The following is a 20832-nucleotide window of genomic DNA, read 5'->3' as shown; positions in this document are numbered from 1 at the left end:
GTTTCGCCTTAAGCCTCCCTCGTCTTTTGTGTACGGACTTGCCCACAGTCATTAAAAATCCCATGCATAACGTACTTAGTGGATGCTCCCTAAGAATTCATATAAAAAAACGCCCAACTCTTCCACTCCATTTCCGCAGCCACTCTTATTGACCCACTGTGCCCAGCTGCGCTCCACTTTACGCAAACAAGCCCATTTCGCTGGAGTGGCTATCATCTACCCGAGAAAAACCTTCCCCGTCGTCGAATCAAAAAGCGAGCAAAAAATAACCACTTACCTGCCACCCGTGGAAGATTTGCCAAGAAAATTTCCTTCAGCAGCATTAATTCATCTTCCGGTGCGGACGCCGCCGATCCAAAACAATCATCCTTGGGCCAAACCTCCCTGCAAGAGGAAAAAAAGGAAAAAGGGAAAAATGACTCGAATGCTAGGTAGAACCCGGAAAGGAAGGAATGAAAATGTGCAGCAAAGCTGCTAACAACGGGACGGATGGGTGGAACTGGAGAAGAAAGGTCAGACAGGTAGAATTATGCCGAATCGGCAGGACCGCTCGCTCCCCAGTTGGCCCAGTTGGCCAGCCATCGACGAGAGGGTGCGATTTGAATTATTTGATCGTAAATTAGATTTATTAATATTCATTATTCAATAGGTTTTCTCAGTGAAGCGGGAACTGCGGGAGAGCTTCGACTGGTTCTGGCGTTTTCAATGTCAGAATTAGAATGATATTTCACTGGAAATGAAACTTCCGCTAAATCAGCTCAATTTCTAATCTCGTAAATTGATATCGAAGTTTTAAAAGTGCTTTACTAGCTGAATATCTCTAGGAAAAAGTCAACAGCTGACGCAGATTTGCCATGGAGGAAAATGAATAACGGCAGGTTTATGAAAAGACACTACAAATAGGATAAATTCCAGATTTTCTGTTATTCTGTTTTTTATTAATATCAATTTATTGATTTAACTTAGGCTAGCCATGTAGAAATGACAATGTTGAAATGCTTTCACATTCATGTATACAACAAAAACACGCATTTGATAAGCAAATCTAAAAAGTCGATAAAAAAGTCTACGTGCTCCAATGGGCATTGAACCCAGACTACTGATGCGAAAGACAGGCGCTTCTAATCCACTATGCTACGGAGCCATTTGACTACCTCCTTCGCCTAATGGCGTAGAACGGAACTCAATTCTATTATCGCACATGGTTTGCATCTTCCCAGTTTCCACAATCCAAATCTTCTTCGGATGGAATCAGATGAACATCTCACACATTTCTTTTATGTACAAGTGATATCAGTAATAAGTAAAAGCGGGAGAAGAATTTTAATCTCAATTTGTTAATCAAACACGTGTTTCGGGGTGTGTACATGAATGTCAAAGCATTTCAACACTGTAGTATTCTGTTTCATCAAAACAAGGTTCAGATTTGAATATAAAAACTACAATAAAACAAAACTCGATTGATCTACTATGTGATGTTAGCACTTTTTTTGCCGCCTTACACACTAGGAGGTGGAAAAGTTACAGAGCCCCTGAAATTGTTCAGTGTATCATAATTAATCGTCAAGCACTTTCTTCGAAGACGCTATCGACATCTTCGAGCATTAAATCAAATTTTGGCCTCAGGTCAAATGATTAAAGTAGTTAATTTTGTTAAATCCAGCGCTTTGAATTCATGTACCAATACAGATTCCAATCATCAAAAGCTTTTGTATCACACCGGCGTGCGTTGGTTGTCAGAAGAAAATGGAACGAATTGTTTCTTTGAAGTCAAATATGAAGTGAAAGTTTTCCTTGAACTCCAAGCCAAGCGCGGACCTCTGGATATGTAGAGTGAACCTCATTGGATTTTACAGTTAGCCTATTTTTCTGACATGTTCCAACAATTGATCAAGCTCATTTTGGAACTTCAATTTCAAGTAGAATTCCCTCAAGATTCCCTCAAAGCATTTCAATTAAACTGCAAAATTGCACGAGAAAAAATCCAATCTTACAATTTTACAATGCTTCAAAGCTGTTATCATTCATTTACAAAATTAGTGAGAAAACATTCCCGAGAAGCATAAGAGATGAAATTCTTCAACAGCTATTCCGACTGGACATCGAAATGAACATGAAGTGTGCTGACATCGACAGCTCCAAGGATAAAATTACTAGCTGAGATTGTTGAGGCACAAGCTACGCATTGATTTTCAAAACATGTCGGTGACCAAAAATTACATCATTTTTAAATAATTTATTGTTTTGAAATTATTCGATGAAGGGGGAATGAGATTTGGGAAAATACGAAAGGGGTGCACGGACTAAAAAAGGTTGAAAACCACTGATTTAAATGAAACTTTTACAAAAATGTTTGTTTGTAAACTTAAGCTAAAGTTGCCAAATTTTCTGAATATAAACTTACGACAGTGACGCTGAAAATTGGGTGGACCAAATTTTAAGATGAGAGCGGTAATATAACTTGTTTTGTATTAGCTTTCAACTGCTATTTACCGAACTTAGCTAAAAAATCTAGAAAAAAAATTATTAAGTGAATTGACTCTTGATGTCATCGACCAAAAGTTTGGGTCACCCCTCAATGATGCATCGAAAAAAAATTTGGGGTCACTATCGTAAAACATGGAAAAGTGATTTGTTGATCTCTTTGTCATCTTTCATGCAATTTTAATGGGGGTCTCCAGTTAACCTAGTGGTTAAGGCTATGGATCGCCAATCCAGAGACGGCGGGTTCGATTCCCTTTCCGGTCGGGAAAATTTTCTCGACTCCTTGGGCATAGTGTATCATTGTGCTTGCCTCACAATATACAAATTCATGCAATGACAGGCAAAGAAAGCCCTTCAATCAATAACTGTTGAAATGCTCAAAGAACACTAAGTTGGAGAGAGGCAGGCCAAGTTCCAGTGGGAACTTAGAGCCATACAGAAGAAAAAAAAGAAGAAGCAATTTTAATTCTTTATTCTATTTGAACGATTAGTTTTCTTTTGAACATTCGATGTTAAACTGTAAAGAAAAACACTTGAATTTGAAAATAAGATTTACCTCGGTGTAATTATATTTGATTGAAGTTTCGCCGTCTTGGCACCACTGTATCAAAAAAAGAGTTAGTTAATAAAGAAACATTGTACACGACGGTCATGTTTCATTTGCGGTCCGAAGTATAAACTCCATTCCTATCGCGTTTTGAGCTATCGTTGGACATTCATTTTGGTCCGTTTCGACCGGATTTTCTGGAATGGAAGTTTAATCGCGCCGTGTTGAGAATTTCGGTCGTGATCGATACCGCGTCAAATTGTGCGTTTGATGTCGGATATTTTGTGGATGGGTTACGCCTCCACAAAGTTTTTAGCATTCGTGGAACGAGTTCGCGAAATCGCCATTTTGGTGAAAGTGATGGTGTGGTAGCGCCCAGCGCAATACCGTACCGGAAGCTCGGCGAAAGTGTCCGTGGCACAGTTCGCCGCCATCTTGACGAAAGGAAGTTGAATTTTCGGAACCTCATGGGCTTGGCACGACGTGCTGCTGGCTCACTACTACAGTGAAACAAAAACGTGTCCGTGACACATGTATTATTGATTGCCGTCGGGCGATGAGAAAGTCTAGTGTGGGATTTTTGGAATCGTATTCCAAAGAGTGTTTCTGAAAGCTGTCCTTCGCCGTGCGAAGCATTCAGCAATTGGGTTTTTAAATTAAGAAAAATGTATTGATTCTTTGATTTTATACGAAAGAGCACCTTTTTCTGAGCCACCATGATTTTTTTTTCAGATTTTTAGAACTTCATTTTGGTACCTAAAATCGATTTCGAAGAGATTTTTCGAAATCACCTTTTGACAGCTGGCCAACTGCTTGACAGCTCCGCCCAGTACAAAATGCGACCAGGGGTGATTCGACAAATCGCTCCCATACAAACTTCAAACTGATTTTTAAATAGGTTCCCGGGCACCAAAATTCATGCAAATTTGGATTTCGGCTCAGTTTTGCATGCAGATTCTAAATATGGAATTATCTCAACACCGCTAAAGAAGCCCGCATGCCCGAGCGGCTAGTAGAGTGAGCATAGTAGCCCTCGCCAAGAGAGTGTGGCGCACATTTGTGTGCGTGTAGTTCGGCCCCAGCGGTGAATGGAATTGAAAGGTGCATTAGGGGAAGGCAGTGTCGCCATGCCAGCTGTGCGTGATTCGTGATCGGTGTTCTTCGCGTCGAGTGACTTGCACAACGGTGTGCGTGTATTTGTGCCCCAGCGGCATGAAAAAGTGGCCAAGCCACGAAGAAGCAAAAATTGACTAGTGATAGTGACCTGGCCTCACCGCGTGAGCAGCAAACGTAAACAAAAGTGTGAGTGAATGTCGGAGTCTGAGACATCGCGAGTGGTGGTTCCAATACCACTAAGAAATATATTGAGTGCTTTGACGGGTGACGACGACAGGAACCAAGTTCCGACGATTGCCCAGCAAAAAATCGCGAAGCAAGCTGCAGAGCAACGAAGAATTATGGAGCAGAAATTGGAGCCGTTGAGTGATCGGCGTAATTTGCTGATCGAAAAGCTGCTCCGGATCAACGAAAGTGTGAAGCAGGACGACGTCAACATTCACCTTCTACGGCTGCATCTGGACACGCTACGTAGGTGTTCGGATGAATATGAGAAAATACACTCCGAAATGTCTGTGATCATTCCGAAGGAGAATCGCGAGGAGCATCGGCAGGAGTATGTGAAGTTTGAACGAATGCACGACCAACTGTACGTTGTTGTGCAGACGAAGATAGCAAAGTTCGGAGAAGCAGAAGCGAAACCGCCTAGCGCGGTGGTCCCGGCCGTCCCGCAGCCGGTGTATGTTCAAGCTCCAGCGCCACAACTGCACGCCCCGTTCCCTCGGTTCAATGGGGATCCTGTGAATTGGTACAGCTTCAAAAGCCTGTTCCAAAGCATAATGAGTAAGTACCCACAGGAAACGCCAGCGATGAAAATTTTGCATCTGCGAAATTCATTGGATGGTGATGCAAAAGACAAAATTGATCAGGAGGTCATCAATAGTAATGACTACAGCCTGGCTTGGAACATACTGGAGAACGCATACGAAGATAAGCGTTTGATTATGGATACGCATATTGATGCTATCCTCGACATCCCCAAGGTAACCAAGGACAACCGAGGTAAGTCAATCACAAAACTTGTTGATATCTGCACCAAACATACGGAAGCGCTCAGTAGCCATGGATTCAAGGTCGAGGGATTGGCTGAGCTGCTTCTTGTCAATGTTTTGTACAAGAAGTTGGACAGGGAAACCCAAAAGCAATGGGAATTGGAGCTAGGGGCAGGAGACTTACCCGTGTTTAGTGAGTTTATGGATTTCCTCCGGGAACGGGGACGTGTTCTGGTGCGGACCAGTCACTCGCAACACCAAGGGCCTCAGCAGGGAGCAGTTCAGTCCCAGTCCCAGCAACGGCAACCGTTCAGTCAGCGCCCTACTTCGCAGAATGCCTCAAAGTTTTTCGTCCAAACTACCAAGGAAAGCTGTCCCTGTTGCAAATCCGATCATTCTATCTACCGATGTCCTAAGTTTCAAAACCAGTCCACCTCGGAGCGGAAGTCTGTAGTAACCAAATCAAATTTGTGCTACAATTGCTTGAAGGGAATCACCGTGTTCTCGATTGTCCTTAGGATCATGTCTGCAAGGTTCAGGGTTGTGGCCGTAAACACCATAGCTTACTACATCCTAGCAACAATACGGATGGTTCCACTGCTACGAAATCGACGAAGGTTGCAGATCCGAAGACAAATCAACAGCAGACAGTCCCGGACCGCGCCCAGCCTGTTCCAGATGCACCGAGCGCGAATACATTGTGTGGTCACACCGTGGCAGTCAAGCGGCACGTATTGCTTTCTACAGCGGAAGTTTTTGTGACGGGATATGGAGGCAGTACCATTAAATCTCGAGCCTTGCTGGATTCCGGTTCAGACAGCCACATTATCACGGAAAGGTTGGCCAGTCAGCTGAAACTCAAGTTAGAACGAATCGATCTCCCAATCAACGGTCTGAATGACATTCAAACCAACGTGAAACATCTGGTGCCTACTACGATCCGCTCTCGCTTCGGTACAAAATCACGATACGATTTGGATTTTTTGGTTGTTCCCCGAGTCACGTCCAACATACCAGCGGTTGAAATAGATGTTTCCTCTTTGTCGCTCCCATCCACTCTGCCGTTAGCCTACTTCGTTCCACACTCCAGGAGAAATCGATCTGATACTCGGAAACGAAATATTCTTTGACCTCGTCAAAGGCGGTCGAGTAAAGCTTGGAAATAGCTCTGCGGTACTGGTGGAAACCGAACTAGGATGGGTAGTAGCAGGTTCAGTTCACACTCGAAATCCCAAACAGTTCTCTCGTGTGTGCCAATTCAATCGCTTTGAGGAAGAGCTTAACCGAACACTGACGAAGTTTTGGGAAGTTGAGTCCGTTCCATCAGAGGGTATGCTTACTAAAACGGAAACTGACGTGGAGGAACACTTCAACCAGACCTATAACCGGGACGAGCAGGGCCGTTATCAAGTACGGCTCCCCTTCAACGAACTCAAGGATAGGCTTGGTGATTCGTACGAACTTGCCAAGAAACGCTTCGATCGACTGAAGGTTGCACTAGATAGGAACCCGGGCAAGCGCGAGCAGTATGAGCAATTCATGGCTGAATATGAACAACTAGGACACATGAAGGAGGTGGAAAGTGTGGATGAGAAGGATTCTATATTCCACATCACGCGGTCTACAAAGCGACTAGTTCCACTACGAAAACTCGTGTCGTTTTTGACGCGTCAGCAAAAACCACTTCAGGTGTTTCGCTGAACGATACTATCTCATTAGGTCCTACCGTACAGAGTGATCTGCTGACGATAATTTTGCGCTTTTGTACACACGAGGTGGTTTTGACGGCGGACATCCCCAAGATGTACCGCCAAATTCGAATGTATCCAGAAGACTGTCGCTTTCAAAGGATTCTGTGGATGAACGCCAACGGAGAAGAACGAACGTTCGAGCTTCAAACAGTGACGTATGGGGTAGCAAGTTCACCTCATCACGCTACTCGGGCACTCATGCAGCTGACAAGGGACGAAGGACAGGAATTTCCCCTGGCTGCGAACGTAATAGAGAAAGACAGCTACATCGATGACTTCCTGACCGGAGGAGAGTCCGTCGAAACTGTCATCACCGTATATCATCAATTGTCAGCGTTGTTAGCGAAGGGTGGATTCGGAGTCCACAAATTTTGCTCGAACAGCCCCGACATACTGAACGTGATTCCGGAACATCTACACGAGAAACAAGTCAACTTCGAGGAAGGTGGCGTAAACGATACTATCAAGGCATTGGGGCTCATCTGGAACCCAACGGATGACTATTTCGGCTTTCACGTGAATCGATCGGAAAACAGGATTTACACTACAAAGCGAACCGTGTTGTCGGACATTTGACGTTTGTTCGACCCTCTCGGGTTTCTTGGCCCAATCATGACCACAGCCAAGTTGCTCATGCAAGATGTATGGCGTATCGGATTGGACTGGGATGAAGCACTACCGGACGAATTACTGCAGAGTTGGAGAAGTTTCCAGGAACAGCTGCCGTCTGTCAACCAAATTAGGAAGCGGCGGCTTGTGATACCAGCAGGATCAAGAAGAGTCGAGTTGCATGGCTTCTCAGACGCTTCAATGCGGGCGTACGGAGCGGTACTGTATATCAGGTCTATCGCCGAAGATGGATCGGTCAACGCCGACCTCGTCGCAAGCAAATCACGAGTGGCGCCGTTGAAGTCTTTAACGATCCCGAGATTGGAACTCTGTGGTGCACGGCTACTTGCGGAGCTGACAGGAAAGGTGGTATCGGCGATGAATGTGCAGTTCGACGAAGTGAAGCTATGGTGTGATTCTCAGATTGTCCTATGCTGGCTCAAGAAATCACCGGCAGCATTGAACGTGTTTGTCGCAAACCGTGTCGCAGCTATTTTGGAATCAACGAATATCCACCAGTGGCATTATGTTCGGTCGGAATGCAACCCGGCTGATGTTATATCCAGAGGCGAGTATCCGGAGAATTTGCTGCAGAACAAGCACTGGTGGACCGGATCACCATTGTTGTGACAACCGTATGTGAATGCAACCGCTCCTGAACCTTTGGACGAGTCAGCGATACCGGAACTGAAACAAGCAAAGGTTCTGACGACTACCATCGCTAAACCTAACGACCAGTTCAACAGGATGAGTCACTACCGTAAGCTGCTACGAGCTTGGGTGTATGTCCGGCGATTCTTAACTCCAAGACGCACTCAACCGCTGAGCGCATCAATCACAGCAGATGAAGTGTTCGTTGCAGAAAGTGCGGTTCTACGTATGCTACAGGAGGAAGTGTTTGGCGATCTTCTGCGCACTCTTCAGCACACGCCGGTCAAGCGCCACAATCTCAGCAACCTCGTGCCGTTTGTGGCAGAAGATGGACTGATTCGAGTTGGAGGTCGCCTCAAATATTCTGCCATCCCTTACGATGGAAAACATCAAGTGCTCCTGCCAGAGAAGCACCACCTGACAGTTATCCTCCTCAGAAGACTCCACGAAGATCACTCCCACGTTGGCCCCAACGGTTTGTTGGCCATCGTACGTGAACGGTATTGGCCACTGCGCGCGAAAACAGCAACCAAGAAGATCATTGCATCATGCCAACTTTGTGCTAAACATCGTCCTGTCCTCGGCAGTCAACTAATGGGAAATCTTCCAGAACCACGCGTGAATCCGGCGCCTGTATTTTCCAAGGTAAGTGTTGACTACGCGGGACCCTTCCAGCTGAGATTGAGCCTTAGAAGTCCAAAGACATACAAGGCATACGTACTGGTGTTCATCTGTATAGCAGTCAAGGCAATTCACATGGAGTTGGTGTTAAGCTTGACAACTGAAGATTTCATCGCTGCTCTATATCGTTTTGCCAGCCGTCGTGGATTGCCTAGTGACGTGTTTTCGGACAATGGGACGTCATTCGTGGGAGCGAACCACGAATTAGCAGCTCTACGAGAACTTTTCGAGGAAGAACAGCATCGGCGGAAGCTGGCGGAGTTTTGTTCGTCCAAGGGCATACGTTGGCACTTCATTCCCCCACGAAGCCCACACTTCGGGGGAGTGTGGGAAGCAGGTGTAAAATCCATGAAGTTCCACTTCAAACGAGTCATCGGTGAAACACGCTTAACATATGAGGAAATGACCACGTTTTTGGCACAAACGGAGGCAATATTAAACTCTCGTCCCTTGTGCCCACTTTCGGATGACCCGAACGATACTACGGTACTAACGCCATCTCATTTCCTCATCGGTCGGTCGGCGGTGGCACTCCCGGAGCCTTCGTACACCGACGAGAAGGTAGGAAGACTCAGCAGATACGAGCACCTTCAGCAGATGATGCAGCACTTGTGGGGAAGATGGTCATCCGAGTATCTTCACCACCTTCAGATAAGGCAGAAGTGGCACACTGGGGACGTCAAACACTTCAAGGTTGGTGTTCTAGTGCTGTTACTTGATGAGAATCTACCACCTCAACAGTGGCGGCGCGGTCGTATAATTGCGACACATCCAGGAGAAGATGGAGCAATACGAGTGGTCACCGTCCTTGTCACCGTCAAGACTACATCTGGCGAGTTCAAACGGTCGGTGACAAAGATCACAGTTCTGCCTTCGGTTGAGTCTGCTGACTCAACGGGGGTGAATGAACGATTAGTTTTCTTTTGAACATTCGATGTTAAACTGTAAAGAAAAACACTTGAATTTGAAAATGAGATTTACCATGGTGTAATTATATTTGAATGAATTTTCGCCGTCTTGGCACCACTGTATCAAAGAGAGAGTTAGTTAATAAAGAAACATTGTACACGACGGTCATGTTTCATTTGCGGTCCGAAGTATAAACTCCATTCCTATCGCGTTTTGAGCTATCGTTGGACACTATTTTTATTTTATTTTATTGATGCACAAGGGGGTCTCGGCACCAAGTCTGCAATGCAAGTCCAAGAACTTACACCGTCCATAATACACCGTGAAATCTGGGAGTAGGCATTGCAACCTCTTCAGCCATGCGACCTTTAAGTTTTGCGTTGCATTAAGGATGGAGAAAGGCTGGAGATTGATTTTCAATATTGAGCTGTGAAAGAATGTGTTTTTAATTAAATGGTAAACATTATTCACCTTTGCGTATTTTCACACAAGCAGAAGCGTATTTTTACAGAAGCAGTGTGCCAGCCGTACGAGGAAAATTATATCCATTAAGGGTCTGTGTCAATTGACGAATTAAAATTAATTTTCACTTAAACTTGACAGTTCGATAATTATTTCCTTAGGAGAACTGTCAAGTTTAAGTGTTGAACTGTCAAATTTAAGCAAAAATTAATTTTAATTCGCCAATTGATACAGACCCTAAGACACTGTTGCAAACTGACTCAGAAAGTTATGGTAGAAGATTGGAAAGTTTTCAATTGGTCAGTCAGTCAGGATGAAATGCCTATGTAGTGTTATGGTCATACGGTTTGTGTTTGTCTTCTTGTTTGCTTTTGTGGTATGGTTCAATATGTTTTTCTTCTCGTTAAGTCAGTTGTCGTATGTTTCTTTTTTTTTTCATCGAATCAATCGAACCCTGTATGTTAAAATATAGTCAATCGTGTGTCATTTTGTTTTTCTTGATTTCGCTAATCGTTTTCCACTTATCTGTGTTCATCTCTTGTGTCCTTAAATTGTCATCGGTCCAAAACCCACAGAAACATGTAACTGAACTTCTGATATTTTTCTGTTGATGTCATAATACCCTCTAAGAGATAAACAAGCGTAGCCTAGAAATGTCAACCTAGTCATACACAAGTAACGTTGTTCAGTTAGAGCCCAAACAACATTTTGAAGTCAGCTGGCTGTAAAAGGTTCCAAAACCTGTCACAAATCCTATAATGCTTTTATTAGGATTTGTAACGATCATCAAAACCTTCTCAAATCCAACCGACTTGGAACTATTGCTTGGGAACAGACTCTACTGAGCCCAGGCGGTTTCTTCGTGTTTATCGAGCATGTCTGATGCATATGATCATTGATCAGCCATACTCCATCTGCAGCAGCCGGTTCGTGATGAACCGTTGGAGGCGCATTAAAGTGTTAAAAAGGTGATATGTTTCACTAAAGAACACTACATTACAATAATCAAAATAAAACTCCTTCACTTTAATATCGTCAACCCCTGCGAACTTGGCCAGGGAAAAAAACTTTGTATCAATATCTTACCAAAAAAAAATGATTGTTAAAAATTGTGTATTTTTGGCAGTTTTGTTTTCTTCGTCATAGTTTTTTAAAGCTGTTGGCCGATAAAAACCCATAATGACGAAGAGAACAAACGATAATACCCATCATCACCCTATTCCGGAAAAAACTGATTTTGTTGTTATTCTTTTTTTTTGCTTTTCTTCCGCTGTTTTGCATTTTTTTAATCGTATAGGGTGCGGGCACCGGTTTTGGCCAGTCTAAGGGAAATCATTTTTATAAAAATAACCAATAATCCTATGAAAACAACCAATGCGTCAAAAGAAAGGTTTCAATCTATATTTTGAAGGAAAAATGCAGAAATCAAGCCAATACTTGATTTTTGTATTAAAAGTGGCACTGGCCAAAATAGAAGCTCTGCCGCAGTTTTGGCCATATTCTTAAGTTTGGTTTCTATTTTGGCCAATCACGTGTATTTCTTATGGGAGTGGCCAAATTAGAAGCACCCTGGCCAAAATAGATATATGGGAGCAGATTTTTTAAGGAAATATATTTTTTTCTTCCAGTTTTTAATCAAAATGTGTGGTTTTTACAGCTGTAATCATCATATTGTATTAGAATCTACTAGTAACAAATAAATTTACGCCGATTTAGATCGCAACAGGCTCAATACCGCACTAGCGTTAGCGTAGTTACGGTATACTTCGTAGATTGGATACTAACAACATTCATGTACCTTTTGCTAATCTTGCTCGGATTGCTTTTCGGAACAAGGCCGGGGAGTTAACTTTGTTCCAATCTTATGCAAGAATACCAAAAGCACAAATGTCATTATTTCCGGCCACGCCCATCTTTACCGTAACTTAAAAAAAAAGACACGGACACGTTCAGTGAGCTTTTCGCTCTTTGAAGGAAGCACGACACTAGACAACGGACTAGCATGCAACGCCCAGTGGCACAGCCGAAAACTTTTCCTGACAGCTGCGGCGGGAATCGAACCCACGCTCCTCTGCACGATGCGACTAAGAGCTTGGTGACTCTAGCCACACGACCACGGAGCCACTAAACTTGGGATAGGGGAAGGAAATGTTGATGTAGCACTTATTTAAGAGGCCTCCGACTCAGTGACACTCCCATAAGTACTACGGAGTGGGTGGTTGGGAGGTGTATTTTGTAGGTCAAGGATTCGCCTGAAAAGCTGGCGATGGACCCACGGCATTGGTTGTTTACTTGGTTAAAATTTAATCTTTTGGAAGCCGGCAATCAAAAGAGATTTTTTTCTATCTAATGTTTAAATAATTATGTTTCTGCTCAGTGAGAGGCCCAAGCAGAACCGATCCCTCCAGGGTCATCGGAACATTACAATAAATGTTTTAAACGCGTAAAAAAAAAAGAAAAGAGTTGGCGATCCGAGAAAAAAAAAACCTCAACTCACATAAAAAAAACGCGAAAACAACGAAAATAAAAACATTTCAATTAAAAGTCACAGAAAATAAAGTCACGTAAAACGAGTGGAACAAAAATAAAATCAAAAGATATTTTTTCTATTGTATAAATAAGTATATTTCAGCTCAGTGCGAGGCACAAGCAAAACCGACCCCTCCAGGGTCATCGGAACTTTGCAATAAATGTTTAAAACGCGAGGAAAAAAAAATGGCGGTTCGAGATATAACAAAATAAAAAATATAAATAAAGGAAAAATCGCGCTAAACAACAACAAAAACATCTTAATTTATCATAAAACAAAATAAATAAAACAAGATCGCGTAAAACGAATAAAATAAAAAGTGGGCGATCCGAAAAAAAAAATTCTTAAAAAAAATACAACACATTTACACCCGCGACAATACGACACTCGGCTCGAAGAAAAACGACGCGGACGTGGTCTACCCGCCACCGAATGATATAGCGATCTTGATCTTTCAAAAAATAAGAAGGATGTTTCGTCGTCCCGACCGCAGGGTTGCCCGCTTGTACATCTGTTTATCGAGCATTCTACCCTTGTGATGAGCAACCATTTAGATCGCAACAGGCTCAATACCGCACTATGGCCAAAACTCCGGACTGGCCAAAACTGAAGCTTCTACACTATTCCTAATATGTTAGTAAATTATGCAATGCATTTGCATCTGCACTATAAAATCCTAAAATCCACAAGATTATTCCTTCTTTTAAGGCATGTATATACTTTTCCCCATGAATAACTGCACAATCAGCAGAACGTCTCGCGTAATTATTTATTGCCTGCGACAAGCACGGTTGAAAACCGTTCCAAAGCTACATTTAATTAAATAGTAAATAGAGATTTATGAAAATAGTAGACAGTTGTCAACCCAGGACGGTGCGGCACTAGTGAGAGGTAATTAATTTCACTTACCTGGCGGATCGCATTAAAATAATTGCATGTTCGTATTTGCCGTCACGTAGCAAGGAGTGAATCCTTATCATGCAGTCTCCTCTGTGAATGAAAACGATAGCGATGATTAAAAAAGAGGGAAGATTATATACCGGCTGACAGACAGTCGGACAGACGATGAAAGCAACGAACGGCCGAGAAGAGAACCTACTTCTGATCATCGATGGGAACGTCCGAAGCCGCGTCGAAAGGAATCGGATGATCTTCCTCGGGAAGCGTAATCTGATTAGCTAGACATGTCGAAACTTCGCCGGCCATTGTTAGCCAAAGCTCTTCCAAGCCCTCCGCCTGTATTTAGTCGCCCGCAAACGACAACCGAATCCACCAGGACGGACCAGGGAATGACATGATGACGGACAAAGCCGGGCGTAATGGCGTGTCGGGGACGAAAAGAAGGAAAATAAAATTAATTACTGGTAGAGGTACTGAATGGCTGCTTGCTAGACGGTAGTTCGGCTGAAATTACACTTACATCAAGCTCCGGATCCTTCCGTGAGCCGGCATTGTCCTGGTGGCGGTTTTTGTTTCGCTTCTGTTTGGCGCGCTTCTTACTCTGGACACGCACAGTCCCCTGGCAATACTTTTCCAGCATCTTGAAGAACATGTGGGCCGTCTCCACCACGTCACGTAAGTAAGCTCTGTAATAAATTCCAGTTAGAGGACAATCTAATTAGCACTGAGAGCAGTAGGAGTATTTATGTTTAGGGAAAAGCTTTTTTTGTTGAGTGTTGTTGAAAGAATCCACAAGTGAATAACCCAGTCAAAATGATTTGGACGTGATTGTCGTTTTTTTTGTACTACATTTTCATTATATAAAAAGGGTTGACATTTTCTAGACATTTAAACGTGTTTATTTAGGCATTGTGCACTAAATACGTGTAGCGTAGCAGTATTAAACCTATGGCCTTTCCTAACATGCCATATCATTCGAAAATATCCTTGAGCTGAAGCACCAGTGCTATCAATAAACAAATTGATACTAAACAGTGTAGCTATTGTCCAAGTCATATGGGATTTACTGAAACACTAAGAACGGATGTGATTAAATTGGTAGCCAGGGCCGGATCTAAGGGGGGGCCGGGGGGGCCCGGGCCCCGGGCCCCCACATTTTAGGGGCCCCCACATAAACCATTTTTGGTTGCTAACATTAGCTTTATTTTTCATATTGCTCAAGTACTGTTCGAAAATAAGGAAAAATATGTTTGGTCATCTCTCCGAGGGGCCTCCATATCCGCTCGGGCCCCGGGCCCCCACAATCCTTAATCCGGGCCTGTTGGTAGCCCAAACTCGCGCGAATTTTATTCCTTTCCCATTCGCTGCATTATCTACGCGTAGGGATAACCAAACCAATACCTCGTACATCACACGCGAGCGTCGGTTAGTCGGTTATAACACACAAAAAAAAACACTTCAAACCCAAACCTGCATCCCCAGCGCTGTTTCCCGGTAGCGTGACATGAATGTTTAATGATGGCTAAATGAAAATTATTGTTGTTGAAATAGTTTACGCCGGTAGATCGTATCGCAAACATGCATAAACTCTCCGCGCGCGCATCATGCGTGGCTTGGTACACATTATGCCTTGCATCGAAAAATTGTTTTCCAAAATTATTTATGATTGTGTTGTGCAATTTTCACCTATAGGTAGCCAGGACCGGGAGCGGGCGAGAATCGGCCGCAAATCCTCCTGCGTCAACAACGAAATCATCTGGCGTGGACCCCAAAAACCATATCACTCTATTTCCGTTGACATCGGACGAAGTGAGTCCAGTTCGGGTTGGAATTGTCTGGGTCCTGGTTGTCGGACAGAAGGTCGATTGACAATACGACGAAGGTATTGCCATGGATTGGAAAACTGAATCGTGTTAAGCTGGTATTTTTAATAGAATAAGAAAATCTGCTGATCAGATGGTTCAGACTCAGTTTTATTTCCCTAGCTCGACTGTGAAAAACTCGGTTTCTGAATTTTAACCGAGACTCAGCTAACAAGATGGTTGATTGCTTGGCAACTAGGCGTGTTATATTGATTCTCGGCATTAGTGAGCTGAGATCTCATGAAAACGTTTAGCTGACTTCTCGGCTGTACAAAACACGGCATTCGTAAGCCGAGATTCGGCATTCTAAATAAAGTGTGTTCCTCGGGTTATGTGGGGATCGACCCACTTAAACTCATTCTCTCTCTTCCTTACCTTCGCGGCATGCCCGTTAGGGATGACTTCGAGAAGGGGGGGGGCGTACATGAGTACTCTCTATTGGTTAGCATTCCACCAGCTTCCGCCTAAGCTTGTCCTCTCTCCCCTGGTAGCTTGGGTCCAGGCCAGTACTGTAGATTACCCGTTGGACTCAAGCTCCCGGATGGGATGGGGCACGGTGTCAAAATTTCGATTATTATCGAACATTCATGTACCTTGGATTTTTCTTCGAACATGATTAGTATTTGGGCTATATATTCATAATCGGACAACTAGAAAATATTTCATCGGCGAAAATTTTTCCATACATTTTGTATGAAACGTTTTTTGGGCTAAAATGGTAATTATTGCTTTTTTTTATGGAAAATAGCCAAAAACTCAGCTAACTCAAATTTTCCCCGATAGAATATTTTCAAATTTTGCATTTATACATTATAGCCGAAATACTAACATTCTATGAAGAAAAATCCGAGGTACATGAAAGTTCGATAATAATCAAAATTTTGACACCGTGTGGGGGGGGCAACTCAACTTACTGTTGATCTACCTGCCATTTTCTCCATAGTTCATGTACGATTGGGGAGTCCGTGGAAGTAACGGAATCCCACTTGTCCTACTCCATACACATCCTTTCAACAATGTTGTCTGGAGTGATATCACTACCGCCTATCCCTGCATACTCGACCTTTGCTCCACGAATCATGGGCATTCAAAGAGCACATGCTCCGCGCTCTCGTCGCAGTCTGCTCATCCCGGACTTGCGGGGAGCCGAACCTTTCGCCGTGGTTCATACGCCGCGTTCCATAATACCGGGACCAGGAGGGACCCCTGAGGTACCTCCGCGGTGATATTGTACCTCCTCTCGCCTTCCTCTGTGTCATAGATTAGCACCCAATTCTGAAAGTAGCTCTCCAGTATTCGGCATAGGCTGACTCCTAGGTGATGTATGGCGCACTCAATAGCAGCCCGCTGAATACTATCACGCCGAGGACCTGGGATCGAATCCCACACCCGACATACTCACAAAATGTGGGTTCTTTCTTCGGATGGGAAGTAAAACGTGGGTCCCGAGATGAACTAGCCTAGGGTTAAAAATCTCGTTAATACAGACAAAAAAAAGCCCGCTGACGCTTTTGAACGCATTCTTTACGTCCTGCGTGTCGACCACGCAATAGCGGATTCTTGTTAGCTTCTTTTGGAGTGCTGTCTCGGAACAGGCCAGGAACGTACTTTAATCACACCACGCTTTTATGACACGGAAGACAGCGCTGACATTAGCCCATCCACCGTTTCAAGTCAGTGTCACCAGACCTTGCCAAGAGGATAGAATGCTGTCGCTATCAGCTCACTTGCGCATAGTAACATAGCCAAGCGTGTACCATCTCAGTTACCAATTACAAATGACAGGACCAGTACATCACAATCAGGAACTTGGGTGTCATTCTTCATGTGCCCGAACACTCCAAGCTGGGCCGTGACACTTTGGAAGCGATGCCATGTCGCTTGTATAGAGTTGCTTCCGGATGTGTAGAATTTCTGAAGAGGCCCAGCAGAGCCCACTACTGGGCCCCGCCACGCCTAGGCTTACTCCGCTTAAACAGTTCGGACGAAAGTCGAAGTTATTTGATGGCGGTAGTAAATACTCCAGCGCAAAACTGAAGACAACGGCATCTTACTGCAAAAAACGGCACCGTACGTCCCTCAACAAAACGGAATCGCTGAGAGAAAGAATTGATCGTGGGGAGAAATGATGCGTTGCTGCTGATCGAAGCCGATCTTGATAAGAAGTTTTGGGGTAAAGCTATCATGACATCGAATTATCTCCAGAATATTCTACCTATAAAACAGCAAGTGTGACTTCGTACGGATTGTGGAACCACACAAAACCATCGTATAAGCATCTCCGGGAGTTTAGATCAACAGCATGGGTATTCATTCCAAATCGAAAGCGGAGGATTCTGGACTGAACAGCCGTGAGGATGATGCGGGTAGGCTATATTGCGGGATAAGAATTTCGACGAAACTTCGATAATCGACAACAGATTGAAAATTAGAGACGGACCGAGTAAAATGAAATAACGTATACAATTTAATGGACAGGCTTGTATGTGACAACGATGCAGCAATTAACGAGGGCGATTTTCGTGGTTTGCCTGTTGAGTTGTTTAATCACGATCGGATGAAGCAAGCTGAGGCGATAATGTGATAATGCGTGTTGCCGTTCCGAAAACGCACGACATGCAGACTCTACAAAGATCGCTACGGTCAACCAAAGGTATAACACCGAAACGATAAATTCTGTGTCCTGGAAACCATGAGCTGGTAGAACTGATGATCTTTACCGAGGCAATAGAAAACACCGAACATGGTTAATGGCGTTCTGTCATGCAGGAGTTTCAGACTGCAGTCCATTGAAGACAACGTAGTAGTTGGTGGAACTACAGACCGGACAGAAACATGTAGGATCAAAATAGGTCTTCAAAATCAAGCGAGGTGCTCATGCTTAAGTCACCCGGTTCAATGCTGAACTGGTTGCTTATAACAATACGTCCAACAATACAGCAGCGATTACGATCAAGTTTTTGCTCTTGGGGTTCGTCCAACGGCATTCCGGACGTTACACGCGGTTACAGCACAACAAGATATGATGATGTCAAGACTATCCTTCTATACGGCAATCTTGAGGAGGTGATTTAACTTCGACTGTTATTATGTGTCGGTGAACACTACACTGGACATTTCTTTAGCCGAATACAAGTTGTCCTATCCAAAATGATGGGAACGAGCTGAAGCGGGTGTTCCGGTACTTGACGAGTACGAAGGACTACAGGCTGCGAGTAAGCTACAATACGAAGCCTGTAACCGGTTGGTTCCAATTTTTAGATTTTCGTTGGTATGAGTGTTTGTCGTTGAGAAAATTCACGTTTTTAATAATAATAATAAAGTAGGCCCCACCCTATAGCGAGAAACCGTACCGCTGTTAACTAGATAACGTTGCTGAAAGGTTTTTGAGAGCTGGTACAAAAGGGTGCTTAGATGGCAGTCTCTATGGCTTGAGAGGGAATAGGCCATAATATGAGTGCTCATGGGCGCAGCCATCCTGAATTTCAGTAGATTAGCCAGAATAGTAACAGGCGTCCGTGTGTTGAGACTATTTAGTAAAGTGCAGTACAATATTCAATAACCACCCCCCCCCCCCCTTAGGGGACGGATGTGGGATGTCAATCTGCCTACGTTCAGGTAAATAGGTCCAGAGTTAATAAATAGACCACCCTGACGGTCCCATTCCAATCCCCATCAGGACCTCGTATCCGTTGTTTAAGAACGGTCACACACGGCGGCTCGGAAGTCAAGATGGCTTCCGAGCCTAATAGCTAAGGATTCGCCATCGTCCCCTTCAGGACGATTCCCTCAGGCCGTTGGCCTTAATCGTCAAGGAGGGACTCTTCTCGGCACGGTCGTTCCGGTCTCGTCCTGGGCCGTGCCGATTCCGACAATGAAGGAAGACGCCTGCCACCCGAACACCACCCAGCTACGCCTGCTGGTCCCGTCGGCCAAGCACCGGTCCGACAAACCTGCCGTTACGATCCCAAGCTGCCCCGGCGGCGAGATTCCGGCCACACGGTAGTGCCGTGTGGGCCAAAGCGAAGAGAGAGAGAGTCTGCAGCAACGGTAGTGAGTACACCTTCCATTGTCCACGTCTCGCTTACACGCCACACAAAAATGTACACCCACACCCACACGACACACTAGGAACCTTTAATAAATTGTTTTAAAAATGTGAATATTCTTAGTTGTTCATACTTTGTCCGCGAAGCCCCTCCGATTACCGAGTAGCATGCCGGCCATGAGACCCAGTTCGAGGGGTCACATGTTACTGAGCTTGTCCCGGGAGTAATTGGGAGCAACTGTGGCTGCGGAGCAGCCCCGTCAGTCTCCGTGGTTACAAGCCGGAAGATGTGGTTGGATTCTCGGACGCTGATTGGGCCGAAATAGAAATCCTCTACATAGAGATGAGCGGAAGTTACATACGTCGATTCGGCAACGCTGTTTGTTTTGGTTTACAACAGCTGCCAACACTTGCTACAAAACTAGATGTTCAAACTTTATGCGTGACTTCGTTGTGGTTCAAGTTGTTTTGTTTACATTTTCTAATTATGGTAGAATTTTTTTTTTCAAAATTTTGTTGGAATAGCGGAGCAATCGAAGAAATCTGAAATTCAATGCAAAAATGTTACGCTAATCATATCGGCAGAAGTGAAGCAAGAAGCAGCAATGGAAGTTTTTTCGACAAGTGCCGCAACCAGTGCTGAAATAGTTATTTATGCAACAAGTTGCAAAATGATGATTTTTTCAGCACGAGTCATACATTTATCCAACGAGGCTTGCCGAGTTGGATAAATATGACGAGTGCTGAAAAAATCGAGTTTTGCAACGAGTTGCATACAAAGTTTTTTGTAATTACGAAAAAACAGCCATCGAGTACAGTCCTCACATCCTACACAAACCAAGACACAAACGCAAACCGAGAAAACATACAAGCTGGCGACCACGTGTATTAGCCAATGTTTCCGATCAAGTAGGCAATATAGTAGGCCGTCGATATGACTGTCACAAATTTTCAAGCTTCCGTCCAGTTCAACCTGGCACTTTTTCTTCAAAGAGCAGAGCATCTACAACACCGCAAATGACCTGCGGGAAGTTCCTGGACATGGAAGCGACTACCTTTCGGCAGTTTTGATTGATTACCAGTGAAAAAGAGTGCAAAATTGACGTAAAATAGGCCATTCAACAACAGTGTCGAAAAGTACTACTTTTCGGCACACTTAAGAGTGCTGAAAAGTAATACTTTTCGGCACACTTGTTCAGGTATGGAAAAGTAGGCCATTTCGTTACCTTTTAGCCGATGGAAAAACAATCACTTTCGCAACGTAATTACAAAAAATTCATTTCGTCATAT

The 20832-nt window shown here is 44.1% G+C and overlaps 1 protein-coding gene across 1 annotated transcript in view; it reads right to left on the bottom strand.

Annotated features, from left to right (window-relative positions):
* The window catches only part of LOC109431463 (protein timeless homolog), a 259401-nt gene that overhangs the window by 164655 nt on the left and 73914 nt on the right, over positions 1–20832 (bottom strand). Inside the window, exons 5-8 of the mRNA XM_062845733.1 lie at positions 14153–14318; positions 13832–13968; positions 13642–13722; positions 278–384 (exon numbers count right to left, since the gene is read on the bottom strand). Of these exons, the coding sequence (XP_062701717.1) occupies positions 278–384; positions 13642–13722; positions 13832–13968; positions 14153–14318 (491 nt within the window). The remainder of the gene's footprint in view (positions 1–277; positions 385–13641; positions 13723–13831; positions 13969–14152; positions 14319–20832) is intronic.

This window comes from Aedes albopictus, chromosome 1 (genome assembly GCF_035046485.1).
Source record: "Aedes albopictus strain Foshan chromosome 1, AalbF5, whole genome shotgun sequence".
Classification (NCBI taxonomy): Eukaryota; Metazoa; Arthropoda; class Insecta; order Diptera; family Culicidae; genus Aedes; species Aedes albopictus.
Note: the sequence above shows the minus strand (reverse complement) of the source record. Positions and strands in the feature narration are given on the sequence as shown.